The following is a 16339-nucleotide window of genomic DNA, read 5'->3' as shown; positions in this document are numbered from 1 at the left end:
GACTCTCCCCAAAATGTCACTCGCTATTTAACAAAGAAGAATCACTAAAGCAAAAGTACTCAAACTCACTCCAGATGTTCACAAAGGATACAGCATTTGAATAAACAGATCTGACTCATGATTAAATTCCCACCTAACAAACACTGCTATTACCATCACCGTGTGAGCTAAAACCTGAACAGCAAGCAGTAAAATACAGATACCAAAGAGCCCAAGACGGTATACACTGTGAATGGCAGCTGCAGCTCTGTGAGCAGATGGCTGAGTTTTCAAAACTATGCATTAAAGGCATTCAGTTCAGAGGGTCTCAAGTTTTCTCAGTCACCTTTGAGAATGACTGCCATCACTCATATCTCCATGTGCTGGGAGGCATCATATAGAATGGTAGTTTTAGTATTATTTGGGAATGAGGTGTTTATTACTCTTTTAGCAGCAGAGCCCTTTTTCCAAACGAAACGTTAACACAAGACACTAATGTATAAAACATGTAAAGAGCAGAAATGCTCTGATCTAAAGGGAACACTTCCATTGGCCTTACTCACAAAGGGATCTGTGATCCATCCTCAAGGGTCACGCACAAAAACCCCCAATACAAAAGATAAGAGGCCTGACATCCTGCAGCACATGGAGAAGAATGTCAGGTCTTAAACCGGATGTTGAGCCCTTCTGTTGCACCTACCTTCACATATTATGCCTGTATTCAGAGGGAGGACAGTTATTTCCACTGTGGAAAAGGCTGGCAGAGCCATTTAATTCAAAATACCTAAGGAAACTGGAGATTTATCTAGCTTAAATAAAAAACTTTTTTTAACTACTTGCTATGTTTCTCTTTCCAAAAGCCAGCTAAACAGATCAAAAAGCACAAATTGTTTAAAAACCTGAGACGCTGTTTTATACCTCCTGTAATGGCCCGTCAGGGACTGCAGCCTGCACCATATCATGTCTTAGTTTTCTCAAATGAAGAAGCTTCTCTCTGTAATCACTCACAGTTGCTGGAACAAGTTCTGCCTGGCGTAATATAGCCAAGGCAGACTGACGCTCTGAGAGCCCATCATCCTGAGTGGACAGAGAAAACCAAGGAGGCAGGTCAGTACTTTGATTTCGCAAAAAGAACATGATATGTGACCAAAGTTCTAAAAAAAAGAAAAACTGGGGTATGTTAATGTTGTAATTAAATAAGCAACACTTCTTGTGGTAAATGATCCATTTTTCCTCAAACTATTTACTTTTTGTTAGAATCTAATTTAAGAATAATGTCTAGCACAGAAATGACAAGGAAAAAACAGGAAACTCATTCTCAGAATGACTCAAATCGATTGGCAACATTTGTTCAAATAAAAACGTATACATATACTTCCACTTACACAATTCTACTTCTATAATTTCTACTTCTACAAGTAGTAATATGCATTATGGGAATATTTCCCTATTCAAATATATCAACATAAGGATGTTCATTACTATTTTATTGGAAATGCTGCAAAACTCCAAACAATCCACCTCAGCATCCAGCAACAAAGAACTGGTTATATAAGATATTTTAAACTCTGGTATCGGGGCAGTATCCTTTTAAGCCTCAAAAGAAATGAGGTAAGCCTGAGGTACTGATATGGCAAAACCTCCCTGATGCTATTTAAATTGTACATGTGTACAAAAGATCTGAAAGAATATTCACCAATTACCTGTGACTTTTCAGTGTGGGCAGGACTAAGAATTACAACAACAATTTCAGTTTTTATGATAGATATTTACACAATGGTATTTGAATTCTCTGTAAAAGTATCACTTTGGAAATTAAAAAAAGAATGATGTTTTTAAAAAGTTATCCAAATTGAACAGCAAAAATACCTCCATCAGTTCTGGAAGTCGAACCTCAAAATGGTTTAGGATCCTTATTGTCAAAAGCCGTATCTAGAGAAAGTAAAAGGCACATTTAAAACTTCAAAGTTTACACATAAGAAACCGATTAACAGCCAGTGAGACTTAAGTTTTATAGCATTAAGGAAAATATAATGCTTATCAGAAAGATACATGTTATTCTATACCTTATTTCATATTAGACACCAACCAACACCTTATTCAAATAGTACACGGAACAAGTAATGACCAGACTAGACAGAAAAGATAAGGTTGCCCATAGAACCGTGTTTTTCCTTCAACCGTGACACTATAAGCATCTCTGTAAATAAGGGCAAAGAAACTGATTAAATTTACAATTCTGTTGCAATTAGTGATTGTTATCCCTACATAACAATCCCTACATAACGTATTCAGGTATTTCTGCACACCTGACCAAGCGGCAGAATCACCTAGAGGGCTTTAAAAAAAACGATGCAGATTTTTCAGTTTCTGAATCAGAACTCCAGCCTGTGAGGACCTGGAATTTGTATTTTTATTAAGCTCCCCAAGTAATCCTGCTGCAAACAGTTTGTAGGTCAATTTAGGAATCACTGCTTCAAACAGAAATCACCCCCTAGCAGCATTTTCTGATTAAGGAGCTCTGACAACCACTGGCGATACATATATAATCAAAGAGGAGAGACTGAGAACATACCACAAAACACCATTACCTTGGATATGCCAGTTGAAATGTTAGCTTGTAACCTGGGAAATAATTCCATTAAAGCTTCCTCAGAAAGTGGCCCTTTGCAGCCACATAAGGATAATCTCTGATAATAGAGATCAGCTAACAGCAACACAGATGGCTCCACAGGAAATGTTCTGCAACAAGATTATTTATTAGACCCAGCCTGCACCACACAGCTGGGTATTTAGACTGTAAAAAAAACTACAGAAAATTATCACTGGTAAAGGAATTGTAAAAGAGACCAAGGTAAAATGTAGACATTTTATGCAGACATTGACTCCATTTTAGAGACAAAGAATCTGAGGCCTTGCAACAGTGAGTAATGAGCTCAAGGACACACAGCTAGGTGGAGGCAGAGATGGGATTAGCATATGCTATTTAAAAAAATATATTTTTTTAATGTTTATTTATTTTTGAGACAGAGAGAGACAGAGCATGAATGGGGTTGGGTCAGAGAGAGGCAGACACAGAATCTGAAGCAGGCTTTAGGCTCCGAGCTGTCAGCACAGAGCCCGATGCAGGGCTCAAACTCATGGACTGTGAGATCATGACCTGTGCCGAAGTTGAATGCTTAACCAACTGAGCCACCCAGGTGCCCCAGCATATGCTATTTTTTTTTTTTTTTTAATTTAAATCCAAGTTAGTTAACATATAGTGTAATGATGGTTTCAGGAGTAGAATTTAGTGACTCATCACTTACGTATAATACCCAGTGTTCATCCCAACAAGTGTCCTCTTTAAAGCCCATCACCCATTTAGCCCATCTTCCATCCAATACCCCACCAGCAATCTTCAGTTTGTTCTCTAAATTTAAGAGTCTCTTATGGTTTGCCTCCCTCTCTGTGTTTACCTTATTTTCCCTTCCCTTCCCCTATATTCATCTGTTTTCTTAAATTCCACATGAGTGAAATCGTGTATTTGTCTTTTTTGACTTATTTCGCTTAGCCTAATACACTCTAGTTCCATCCACATTGTCACAAATGGAAAGATTTCATAGAATATGCTATTTTAACTAAAACCCAATGCTAATTTTTCTTTCTTTTAAAAAATCTTTTAATGTTTATTTATGAGAGAAAGTGAGAGAGAGACAGTGTGAGTTGGGGAGGGGCCAAGAGAGGGAAACACAGGCTCTGAACTGTCAGCACAGAGCCCGATGTGAGGCTTGAACTCATGGACCATGAGATCATGACCTGGGCCGAAGTCGGACGCTTAACCAGCTGAGCCACCCAGGTGCCCATAATGCTGTTTTTTCAATCTACACAGTTATAAATGACAATGACATAAAGGGAGATTATAGAATATTAGTAAGTGTTTTCCATGTGCCAGGCACCGAGCTGAGGGAGGGACAGTACAGAGGAGGGTACAGCACAGGCTCTGGGGTAGGGAAGCCCAAGTGTGAAACCAGCTCTGCAGTCCATCAGCAGTGTCCCCCTGACAAGGCTGCTTAATTTTTGGGTGTCATCCTCCTTCAACAAATATTTAGTGAGTATCTACTATATGCCAGTGACCTTTATAGACACTGGACATAGCAGTAAACACAAAACAAAGTCCCTATCCTCCCGGAGCTTATATTCTAACAAGAGAAGGTAGCCAACATAATAAATAAACTAATTATGTATGACAGTGATGAGTGAAGCAGAGAAAAGCAAACCATGGAAAGTCAAGACTGAGAGACAGGTTGTGCAGGGGGGGAGGAAGGTTGAAAAGGAATATATGTGATATCGGGGTGGTCATGGGAGGTAGGGCCTGAAGGAGGTGAATGAGTCAGCCACTGGATATCTGGAAGGCAATTCAGGCAGAGGGAACGGCGATGCCAAGTCACAGATAGGTGTGCTTATCTGGAAGAGGAGCATCAAGAAGACCAGTCCAGCTGGAAGGGAGTTATTAACAAGGAAGAGTGGCTGGGGGTAAGGTCAGAAGTAGCCCGGGTTGGATCTTACAGAGCCCCAAGGAACAGGATAAGGACCAGACTTTATACTGAGTAAGATGGGTTTCTCATAGCAGCATGACTGACATTTTGGGCCAGATAGTTTTTTGCTGTGGAAGCCATCCTGTAGGGTGCTTAGGAACATCCAGGGCCTCCACCTACTAGATTGCAGTAGCAGCCCCCAGTTGTGACAACCAAAAGTGTCTCTGGCATCACCGCTAGTGGAGAATCACTGTCGGCAAAAGAGTGCCATAATCGGTCCTTCATTTAATAGTATCGTACGGTTGGGAGACACCAAACAGAGCAGCGGGACAAGGACAGAAGTAAGGGGGCTTGTTCGGAGGCTAACGCAATAATCCAGGTAAAAGAGATGGTGGTTTAGAGCAGGGTGGCAGTGGATGCTGAGTAGTTAGATTCTGCACTTATTTTGGAACTTTAGTGCTCCCATCTGTAATGATAACAGTCCCCACACCTCATGGAGCTGCTGTGAGGATTAAATAATGGACATGAAGTACTCAGAACAGAGACTGGCATGTAAGGACATAATAAAAATGCAATGTGTATGACGCCATGACAGGATGTGGTGTTCAATTTAACGCCCATGAGGGAAGTGCTGTTATTCCCTTGAGAGAGATAATGAAGTTGAGGTTAATAAACCCACCAAAGGCTGCAGGGCTAGTAGATGGTAGAGACAAGATTCTAATCCAAGTTGTCTTGGCTGTGAAACCTACGTGCTTAACCAGTAACTAGCACGGCACCAAGTACAGAAGCTTGCGTCTAAAGCTTTCACAATTCCAAGTTTACGCCTCCACTTTCAAAGCTGTATATACTCCTGTTAGAGGTTTCCAGGCCTCCAAGGCTAAGTGCCACCTGGTTGGGAGGCTGGCTGGTCTTCTGCAGGGGACGTACTAATCCCTGTGTTATGTGTGCCTTTTTATTTCAAAACCTCTACAGATGGCTTAAATTGTTTATACCCAAGAATATACCATGAGAAGTTTAAACAGATCAATAAAGTGAACAAGAGAACATAAAACGTGAGATATAGGATGATATCAAAGAAAAACTCCTTAAAGGAATGTAAACCAATTCAAGGAACCATGGAGAATTGCCAGCTTTGTCCAGATCTGGAAATGGAAAGAGACTCTGGATTACTGCAGTAAGTCTTCTAACTGGTCTGCTTTGTTCTCAGCACAGTAGCCAGGGTGGTCCTGCTTAGGCCTAAGTCATTCTCCTGCCAAAATTCCTCTTGTAGCTTCCTTCCCTTTCACTCGGAGTAGAAGCCCAGGCCCCACAACGGCCAAATGTCACACACTGTCGGTCATGGCCACCACCTCTGTGTCATCTTCTCCTACTACTCACCCCTCGCTCTGCTCAGCTGCCAATAGCTCCTTGCTGGGCACCCCCTACAGCGGTGGCACTCAAGTCTCCCAGGTCAGGAACGCAGAAAGGCCCCAACCCCAGATACCCTCATGATTTACCTCCTTCTGCTTCTGGGTTTCAGCTCAGATGTCTCCTTCTTGGTGAGGCCTTCCCTATTTAAAACTGTTGTTGTCCCCAACCTCCAGAATGTCCCTATCCCAACTCTCCTTTAATTTTCTTGCCACTTGTCTAACATGCTATAAATCTGACTTATTTATCGTGCTTAGTGTTTCTTCTTGCTAGAATAGTAGCTCCATGAAGGCAGGGTATTTTGTGTGTGTTTCATTCACTATGCCTCCCAGTGCCTAGAATAGGGCCTGGTACCTAAGAAAAGCAAATGAATATTTACTGAATGAAGTAAATGAATAAATCTGTTTCAAGCCCCAAGTAGAGCTCTGTGCTGTGTGTGGAGCCTGGTTAAGATTCTCTCTCTTTCTCCCTCTGCCCCTCCCCTCTCCCTGGCTTGCACTCTGTCTCTGTCTCTCTCTAAAACAACAACAGCAGCAACAACAACAAAAAACAGCATGGATGGAAAATGGATTAGACTCTGGAAAAAGAAGCCAACTACTTTACCAGGTTTTCAAAAGGTGTGACCTTTAGAAAGGGTGCTAAGCTGAGAAGAACACGGCTCCCCGATAACAGACTTCTACTACTACCAAAATCAGGAGCTGGTTGACATAAACTTATAAAAACAAAAACCTGGGTTGTTTTGCTATGTAGTAAAAGGACCACAGGAAAGTTTTCCAAAATGGTGATATCAGGATGAGACAGAATGAGTGTAGTGGAAATGCGTGTGTTGGAATCACTCAGGAAGTCACAAAAGGTCAACACTGTGCAAGTCTCGGTTGGGAATAATCAGTATTATATACCCTTATGCTCTACAACATGAGCTTACCCACATGGTAAAATACCGCTCTACAAAGATGAATCTGCATTTAAAGACTGCATAAAAAATGTACTTATTTTAAGGATTTAAATCAATCATAAATTTCTAATATGAATACAACTTGGGTATAAAATAGATCAAAATAAGGACTTTTATCATGCCCAAGATTTCACAAAAACAGAAGCTTTTATATTTTATTCATGATTAATATACATGGGAGATATGTTTACTTACAATACTAAATTCTTCACACGTTCCACAGGAACCAAATGCAGAATTTCAGAAGATTCTTCCAAACTTAACATAGTATTTACAGCTTGACAAAGAACAAACAAGTTTCCTAAGGGCAGAAAAACAGGAGAACCACATAACTTATTCCTTTGACACAATTACTACCAGGCATCTCATTTATCTAACACTTGCTGTTTCTAGGAGTTCCTAAATGAAAGTGAAGCTGTACCACCTAAAGAATCATGTGTCAAACGTAAGGATGTAATAGGCAGTTTATTTATTTATTTTTTTTAAATTTTTTTTTTTTCAACGTTTTTTATTTATTTTTGGGATCCAGGCTCCGAGCCATCAGCCCAGAGCCTGACGCGGGGCTCGAACTCACGGACCGCGAGATCGTGACCTGGCTGAAGTCGGACGCTTAACCGACTGCGCCATCCAGGCGCCCCGTCGTTTATTTATTTTTGAGACAGAGAGAGACACAGCATGAACAGGGGAGGAGCAGAGAGAGAGGGAGACACAGAATCTGAAGCAGGCTCCAGGCTCCGAGCCGTCAGCCCCAGAGCCTGACGCGGGGCTCGAACTCACGGACCGCGAGATTGTGACCTGGCTGAAGTCGGACGCTTAACCGACTGCGCCATCCAGGCGCCCCATCGTTTATTTATTTTTGAGACAGAGAGAGACACAGCATGAACGGGGGAGGGGCAGAGAGAGAGAGGGAGACACAGAATCGGAAGCAAGCTCCAGGCTCTGAGCTGTCAGCACAGAGCCCGACGTGGGGCTCGAACTCACGGACCGCGATATTGTGACCTGAGCTGAAGTCGGACGCTTAACCGACTGAGCCACCCAGGTGCCCCTCTTGTAGCTTTCTTAAGAGAAAAATATATTCAAAAATAGAGAATCAAAATGTATGTTCCATTAAGATGAGGAGATAAGTTCAATGGTTCGATTCGCTGCCAATAGCAAAATTAGAATTTTTGAGGAGACACACTTGTACTTTTCAAAAGCTAATAAATTATTTTTTTAAATTAGGCATTCATTTAATCTCAGACTAGAGATTGGGAAACTTTGGCCCATAAGTCAGATTTGTAGGTAGCCTGTTTTTATATGGCCTGTTAGCTAAGAATGTTTTTTACATTTTTTAAAGGGTTGTTTAAAACAACAAACAAGCAAACAATAAAGAATATGCCACAAAGACTGAACAGGATTTATAAAACCTAAAATATCTACTATCTGGTCCTTTACATAAAAATTTTGCCAATCCCTGTTTGAGATACTAGAACAATGCTGTCCGATAAAACCTTCTGCAATGACAGAAATGTTCTGTACTCGTGCTGCAATCCAATATGGCAGCCACTAGCCACATGTGGCTATTGAGCACTTCAGCTGTGGTGAGTCTGCTTTACCCTCTAACGTGTTTGCTTAGTATCAAACAGAGAACCTAACATTTTAATATTTAAATGAATGAACAACTACTATATATTACATTAGAAAATACTGTCCTAGGATAAAACAAAATATCTACTTTCAAACTGCTATCTTCATGCTAGTGGGAGGAGGTGTTCAAGTGTATAATAGGAAAGGAAGTTCTGGGCAGGGCAGCCTAACTCTGCCAGGAAGTCATGTAGGCCTTCCTACAGGTGCTGTGCTTGAAATGAGTTTTGAAAGAAAATTAAGAGTTCACCAAGTGACAAAGGCCTAGAAAGGACTCTGGCAGAAGGAACACATGTACAAGGGCAGCGGAAGGCTGTAAAAGATAGTATCTTGCTCAGAGTGAGCAAATGGAGGCAAATGGACTATAAGGTGTATACCAGGGATAGAGTATGCATGGGAGACAGAGAACAAGATAAAAGCCGGGGCTTGAAAATGAGGGGTCATATACCATGGCACCCTTCTAACACTTCCTCTTCAGATTCAGCTTGTGTTCAAGCCGCCCTGAGCCGGTCACCACATTCTGAAGTACAAGTGCAATACATCCATCTTATCCTTTTTTTTTTCCTGTATTTATCATATAGGGGGTTATGTCAGAGCACAATGCTAGCACTATTCTCTGGTATTCCGTTGTGTTTATAGTTACTTTGGGTGTGCCAGAAAAGAAAGAAGAGAACAAATGGGGATTGTAACTGACCTTTTGCAAAACTCTCTCTGTCAACATTCATGAAGAGTGACTCTATGAAGCATGTGACGACTGGTATCACCTTCTCTTTCTCAAGAGGTCTGTCCAAGTAGGGAGAAAAAGAGAAAAGTTCAAAGTTGCATTCAATGGCTTTTTTCAGGGAATAGCAAGGAATGGCTAACACATGTTGAACTCAGCATGCTAAGTACTTCTTTCAAAATTACCCACAGTTTATTTTCTCACCTGATGTGAGGTAACACGACAAGGGCTGCCCAAGAATGTGAAAGGTAAGTAGAATCTTTATTTGCAGGTAACTGAATTAGAGATAAGAGGTGGTCCAGCACTGGGATCTGTTCTTTTCCTCCCTTGGATCTAGTCTTCTTCTGCCTTACACAGGATCTGAAGGAAGAGAAGAAACACGAATGTTGAAAAGAGGAGGGAATATAATTGCTCTTGTCCTCTGAAGTCTGAAATAAAACTGGCTCCTCTCCATGAGCGGAACATGGAACATTTGTGGGGAGGTGCAAACTGGGGGTGGTGGTTGAATATAAGTAAGTAAATGAACGGGAGTTGTTTCTGGACTTTCAGTGAAAGGCTTTTCCAACTCCTTTGGTTCTACTTTCTTCTACTCTCTCTTTTTTAAAGTTTATTTTTTTGAGAAAGAGAGAGAGAGAGAGCGGGCGGGCGTACGCATGCCCAGGTATGGGGGAGGAGCAGAGAGAGAGACAGAGAGAGAGAGAGAGGGAATCTCAAGTAGGCTCTACACTGTCAGCACAGAGACTGACGCAGGGCTCGATATCATAAACTACAAGAGAATGACCTGAGCCCAAATCAAGAGTCGGACACTTAACCGACTGAGCCACCCAGGCGCCCCTTCTATTCTCTATTTTAATTTACTTCATAACTTAAAGCAAGTCTCTTCTAATTTTAGGTATTATTTCTGAATTTTCTAATTCATTCTGATTCATTCTTTTCTGTACATTCTGCTGAACACTTTTTTAAAACGGGAGAGGTAATTAATTGTAATGAATGGACTTCCTCTATTCCCCCCTTCCATTTTGACATGAATTTTGATTTTACAAATGTAGAATGATGTTGCACATAGTGGTGAATTTGACAAATGCCACTGAAGTGATTATGATTTAGAAGTAATGTTCTCTGTTTCTTTAATCTGATAAATTCTTCCTTGATGTTTTCTGACATGACATTTAGGTTTAGGTGTCTGTTACTTTGGCACTATTCTTGTTTGCCTCTTTTCCTTTTTGCCAATGAACTACACCTCACGCCTATTTGAAAGACAGAAATCTAATTGAAAGAAAACTCATAGAAACAGTAAGTAAATTGATTTGTTTTGATAATTTAGCCTCCATGCCCAGTCTGTTACACAACAGAAGCAGAATATCAGGTTTTTATTTCTGTGCCCTGTTATTATTAAAATTAACTAAAACGTTGTATTCTTTTTTGTTTCATACTTACCAGGATATCAAATGTTCAGAAATTATAATAGTTTAATTTCATTGGTGATTTCTGAAAGTCACTACATCTTGACATATATTCTAGTAGTAACCGCGAATCAACAATCTGCAAAAACCTTACAAGAAAACATTGAGCTGCTTGAAAAAAAAGTGGGTCATTCCTTGCCAAGTGATTCCCTTGCTTTGTCACACCTGCCGATGAGCTCCTCCAGGAAAATCCACACTCCCTACTTCACCCTACAAGACCCCATGTGATCTGACCCAGGCCTCCCATTCTGCCCTCCTCCTTGCTCGATGCTCTGTACTCATACTAGGCAGAGGGAAGACTTCCTGCAGAGGCTGCTGGACAGGAATCAGCCCAGTATGCTGAAAAACCAACAAGATTTTGTTTGCATGTTTTGATAGAGAGAAGTTACTTCTAAAGTCAGCAGGAGAGCAACATGTAAAGAAGAGGAGTTCCTCCAGAATCTCAAACTGATCCCGAATCAACAACTAACTCCGCTGTGTGACCATGGGCACAATGACACCCATCTCAAGGGATTCTGTGATGCTTCAAAGCTGAGTACTCAGGAAAAACTCAAGAATTGTTCATCTATTCCTACTGTCCCAAAGCAAAATATAAATGCAGCAAGTCTAACAAATCCCAGAGAAATAAATTTAAGCATGAACACATAGGAATGATAAGGGAACTGGTTTCCTAATCTATAATTTCTAAAAACACACCCACAACTACTTGAAAAATGATCAGCAGAATCCTCTCACATGTTTATATAAACCTCATTTTCAGCTTCCAAAGGGTATGCATTATTTTTAATGAAATTAAGAAAGTAATCCATGGCTCTTTTAACAATTCAAATGATGCAAAGTTATATAATCTAAAAGTTAACAGTCACTTCCTTCTTTCCCTTCCTGTCCTCCTGACATAAACAAAGTTAACAGTTTTGCGTATCTTTAGGGAAACGTCAATTGTCCCCAAATTGATCTTTGATTTAAGGCAATTCCAAACAATATCCCAGCAAAGTTTTTTTTGTAGACATAGACAAGATTCTGCTAAAATTTATATAGAACGACGAAGGACGAGGAATAGCTGAAAAAATCTACAAAAGAAGAATAGAATGGGAGGAATTTTTTTTCAAGATTTCAAGACTTATTTTAGAGCTAGTGTAATAAGATAGTGTGGTATTACAGGAGGAGAGATACATGATCAATGGAAGAGAACATAAAATAATAGCCTTTTCAACAAATGTTGCCAGAACAGTGGGCATCCACAAGCAAAAAAAAAGACACCTGACCTAAACCTCACACCTTATATAAAAATTAACTCAAAATGGATCATGGACTTACATGTAAAACAAAACTATGAAACTTTTAGAAAAGTAGGAGAAAACATCTAGGACTTACAGCCAGGTAAAGAGTTCTTGGACTTGACATCAAAAGCATTACCTATAAAAGGAATGTTGGTCAACTGAACCTCATCGAAATCTAAAACTGTGCTCTGTGAAAAATCTTAAGGGAACAAGACAGGCTATAGACTAGAAGAATATATGTGCAAACCATTCATTTGACAACAAAACCTTTAACTAGAATATATAACGTGTTCTCAAAACTCAACAGTAAGGAAACACACGGTCCAGTTAGAAAAAGGGTCAAGGTGGGGAGCACCTGGGTGGCTCAGCTGGTTAAGTGTCTGACTCTTGATTTCGACTCAGGTCATGATCTCAAGGTTTGTGAGATGGAACCCAGCATTGGGCTCTGCACTGTCAGTGCAGAGCCTGCTTGGGATTCTCTCTCACCCTCTCTCTCGGCCCCGCCCCTGCTCGTGCACTTGCTCTCTCTCAAAATAAACGTAAAAAAAAAAGAAAGAAAATGAGCCAAGGAAATTAATAGATATTTCACTGAAGAGGATATATAGATAGAAAATAAACCCACGAAAAGATGGTTAACGTCATTAGCCATTAAGGAAATGCAATTTAAAATCACAATGAGATTTCACCATATCCTATTAGACTGGCAAAAAATAAAAAACAGTGATGATACCAACTGCTGGAGAAGATGCAGAGAAACCGGATCACTCAGACTGTTGGTGGGAATGTACCATGGCACAACCACACTGGACAACTACTGACAGTTTCTCATCAAATGAGACATGTACTTATGATATAACTCAACAATTCCACTTTCGGGCATTTATCTCAGAGCAACAAAAAGTTACGTACATGACTGTTCATAACAGCTTTATTCATAATGGCCAAAAACTAGAAGTCTTTCAACAAGTGAATCACTGAATGGAGTATGCTACATCCATCCACACCATGGGCTGCTACTCAGCAATAAGCACATGAAAAGATTTTTAACAAAGAGATGGGCTACTGACACACACAACTTGGATGGGTCGCAAGGGAACTGCATAACTGAAAGACAACCTCAAAAGTTGTACTCTTTAATTCCGTTTACATAATATTCTTGAAATGACACAATCCTAAAAATGGAGGACGGATTGCCAGGGGTTAGGAATGGAGAGCGGAGTGTCAGGGTGAGCATGGCTATTAAAAGGTAGTGCAAGAGATCCTTGTGGTGAGGAACAGCTCTGTATCTGGACTCTGGTTGTGGTTATGAATCTACAAGTGTGATAAAACTACACAGAACCATACAGCCAGATACACACATACCCAGAGATGAGTGTGTGTAAAACTGAGGTAATCTGAAAAAATGTCAATTTTATGGTTGTGACATCTCATTAACTTATGCAAGATGTTACTACTGGGGGAAGCTGGGGGAAGAATACACAAAACATCTCTGTATTATTTCTTTTCTTTTTTTTAAAGTAGGCTCCATGCCCAGCATGGAGGCTAACGTGGGGCTTGAACTCACAATCCTGAGATGAAGACTTGAGCTGAGATCAAGAGTTGGACACTTAACTGACTGGGCCACCCAGGCACCCCATGCTATTTCTTTCAACTGCATGTGAATGTACAATTATTTTAAAATAAAAGGCTAAAACAAATCAACAGTCACCTCTTTCTTTCACATTCTATCCTCCTGACGTTAACCAAGTTAACCTATTTGTGTATCCTTCCATGTCTTTTCCAATGCTTATATACACTTTGTTTTAACTTTACAAAATGAGATCATCTTCTTTTTTCACAGAACAATGTATCAGGGACATCTTTCCAGTTAAAATACACAGATCTTCATTTTTACAGCATTCTTGTTACGTTATAAAACAGGTAACCCTATCAACATTACAGGGAATAAAGACTTAGAACTTACCCCACCGTCTGTTGTGAGAAAAGCAGAGGGTACTTCTCAATTGCCATCGAGCCAGCAGTAGGAGGTGCTGCTTTGTTCAGAATGAGCTTGGCCAAAATGGCTAGAGCTTCATCTTTGACAGCAGCCTCATCAATCAAGAAGCAATTTTCAATGTATAAGAGAAAGCTGGGTAGAAAAAGCTAAAAATGAGAAAGGAAATCACATTTATTAACAGATAGACATTTTAGAACACCTAAGGAAGACAGGATTCTCATACTTCCACAGAGAAAAAAAAAAAAACAGATCATAAACACAGGATCAGAAATCGTAATGGCATCAGACTTCTTCAAAGAAACAATGAAAGCTATAAGACCTTGAAGAAAAGCCTGAAAAACTGAGGGAAAATGACAAACTCTAGAATTCTATAGCCAGCCTATAACAATATGAATAAAGACATTCTCCAGTGTACTAAATCTCAAAATTTTACTTCCATTCGCCCTTTCTTAAGAACTTCTGGAAAATGTGTACCATCAAAATAAGGAAGTAAAGCGTAACAAGGTAAAGACATGAGACCCAGGAAATAGGAGAAAAGCAAAAGGAAGTCCTAGTATGACATCTGTTCAGTGTGTTGAGAAAGCAACCCATTCAGACTTGCACTGCTTCAGGAGGAGTGTGTCTAGGAAAGGAAAATAAACAAAAACAAAAACTCAAGCTGCTAAGTTTTCTGACAGTTTGCCCTGTGAAAGGCATTTTAGAATGCTGTGGGAAAACAGACTCACTGTCCAGCTATTCAAGGAAAATAATTTCCAGTTATTCCAGAATGAGGCAATCTGTAACTTTAGGAAAAATGGAAAAGTATACAAAAAAAAAGGAAACATAATTATAAAATACTCCCTGTTTGGAAGGATTAATTATATGGTGAATAGGAATCCAACCAAAATTTGTGCTGTAACTCTACAGAGAAGATGAGAGTATAAAAGAATCAGAATCCATCCACCATAAGAAGAAGTCTATAGCTAACAACTAAAACTAATGCATCAAGGAAAAGCAGTATATTCAAATGATTAGAAAGTATGAAGTAACAGAAAAAGATAGATGAAACCTAAGAGATGTGGTTGCTCCTGGTGAGGGAGATGTGAGTGGAAATCAAATGATTGTCTTTTAGCCCTGCTTGACTGTTTGAATACACATAAGGAGTCCTCTGATAAAAATAAGGTGTTTATAAAAAAAACCAAAGATATGGATTCTCGGCCTTTTGGGTAAGATCAAGTGTAGTCTCTGTTCTTACCAGTTTAAGAAAATAAAAAGAGAACAGGGGAGAAGGAAACAATGGGGTTGCTACAAAAACCAGAGCAAGATAAAGGGCTCTCACTGGACAGGAAGGAACAGGGCTAGGACACACACAAAGGTTTGTTTGTTTGTTTGTTTATTTAATTTATTTATTATTTACTTATGGAGGCAAATGATAATATATTAATGACTAATGGGGAAATCAGAACAAACACAGACAGGCTTCCATGAGGTATGCTATGCATGACCAGTTATAAGGAATGGCAAATGTTTGATGGAAGGGAGGGAAAGGGATAAAATAAAGTCAGGATTTAATGGGAAAGATTTCTATCTCATTAAATCAGGTACTGTATTTACTTTGTAGCAATAAAGTGCATTTGTAACCTTACTGCAACCCAAAATGTTTCAGAAACTATTTTTTCTGAATGTGACTTTTCCAAAGTCACATAAAAGTTCCTTAAACTCTTTTTTCAATTTTACCACACGGTTCTATAACTTCCTCAAGGATTATTAGAAAACAAGTTGGTTATCTAACGGCATTTTAAATGCCTTGGCATATGAAACAAAGTTTTACTTATAAACTACAATTGGAATATAATCGCATCAAAAAATATGGACTAAAACATCAAATACTTATTCTATTCCTCTCAAACAAACAAAAATCATAGGATTTTAAGTTTGATTATTTCATCGTGACAGATCCATAACAAAACAAATCCAAAACATTAGTTGCTCACCTGCTCAAACTGCTTCATAACAAACATGACTTCAGAAAAATCCAAAATTAGACGTCTTTCAAATCCACTCTCAAAAATCTGTGGACCACAGGTTAAAAAAAAAAACACACACACACACATTAAATATACAGAGAGTACTTTCCCCATTCCTGAAAACAAAAAACACCCAAAACCTTCAAGGTCCTCTAATTTGCAAGCAAGAAGTGGTAGGATGCCTGGTACAAGTCAACAGAGTCTCGGGAGAAGTCACTCTCAAAAAGAACTTGGTGGCAAGGACACCCCCAGCTGTGAGACACAGGCACTAAGCCCTTCTCCTTGGGAAGGCAGCTGGAATAAGGTAGCGGCAGGCACACTTCAACCAGTCTTCTGTCCAAATGCTTGTCCTTTGCCAAAGAAACTTACTTATAGACGTGAGGGGCACTAGG

At 39.7% G+C, this 16339-nt stretch overlaps 1 protein-coding gene and 1 pseudogene across 2 annotated transcripts in view; one reads left to right on the top strand and one right to left on the bottom strand.

The window, feature by feature from the left end:
* UTP20 (UTP20 small subunit processome component) overlaps positions 1–16339 on the bottom strand; it is a 108620-nt gene that overhangs the window by 80081 nt on the left and 12200 nt on the right. For both annotated transcript variants that reach the window (XM_042993011.1, XM_007085664.3), the window contains exons 11-18: positions 15915–15992; positions 13909–14087; positions 9407–9562; positions 9176–9264; positions 7054–7159; positions 2571–2721; positions 1849–1911; positions 898–1056 (exon numbers count right to left, since the gene is read on the bottom strand). In XM_042993011.1, coding sequence (XP_042848945.1) covers positions 898–1056; positions 1849–1911; positions 2571–2721; positions 7054–7159; positions 9176–9264; positions 9407–9562; positions 13909–14087; positions 15915–15992 — 981 coding nt within the window. The remainder of the gene's footprint in view (positions 1–897; positions 1057–1848; positions 1912–2570; positions 2722–7053; positions 7160–9175; positions 9265–9406; positions 9563–13908; positions 14088–15914; positions 15993–16339) is intronic.
* Positions 15127–15338, top strand: LOC122240717 (annotated as a pseudogene).

Source organism: Panthera tigris, chromosome B4 (assembly GCF_018350195.1).
Source record: "Panthera tigris isolate Pti1 chromosome B4, P.tigris_Pti1_mat1.1, whole genome shotgun sequence".
Taxonomy (NCBI): domain Eukaryota; kingdom Metazoa; phylum Chordata; class Mammalia; order Carnivora; family Felidae; genus Panthera; species Panthera tigris.
The sequence above is the reverse complement of the archived record's forward strand: the minus strand, read 5'-3'. Positions and strand labels throughout refer to the sequence as shown.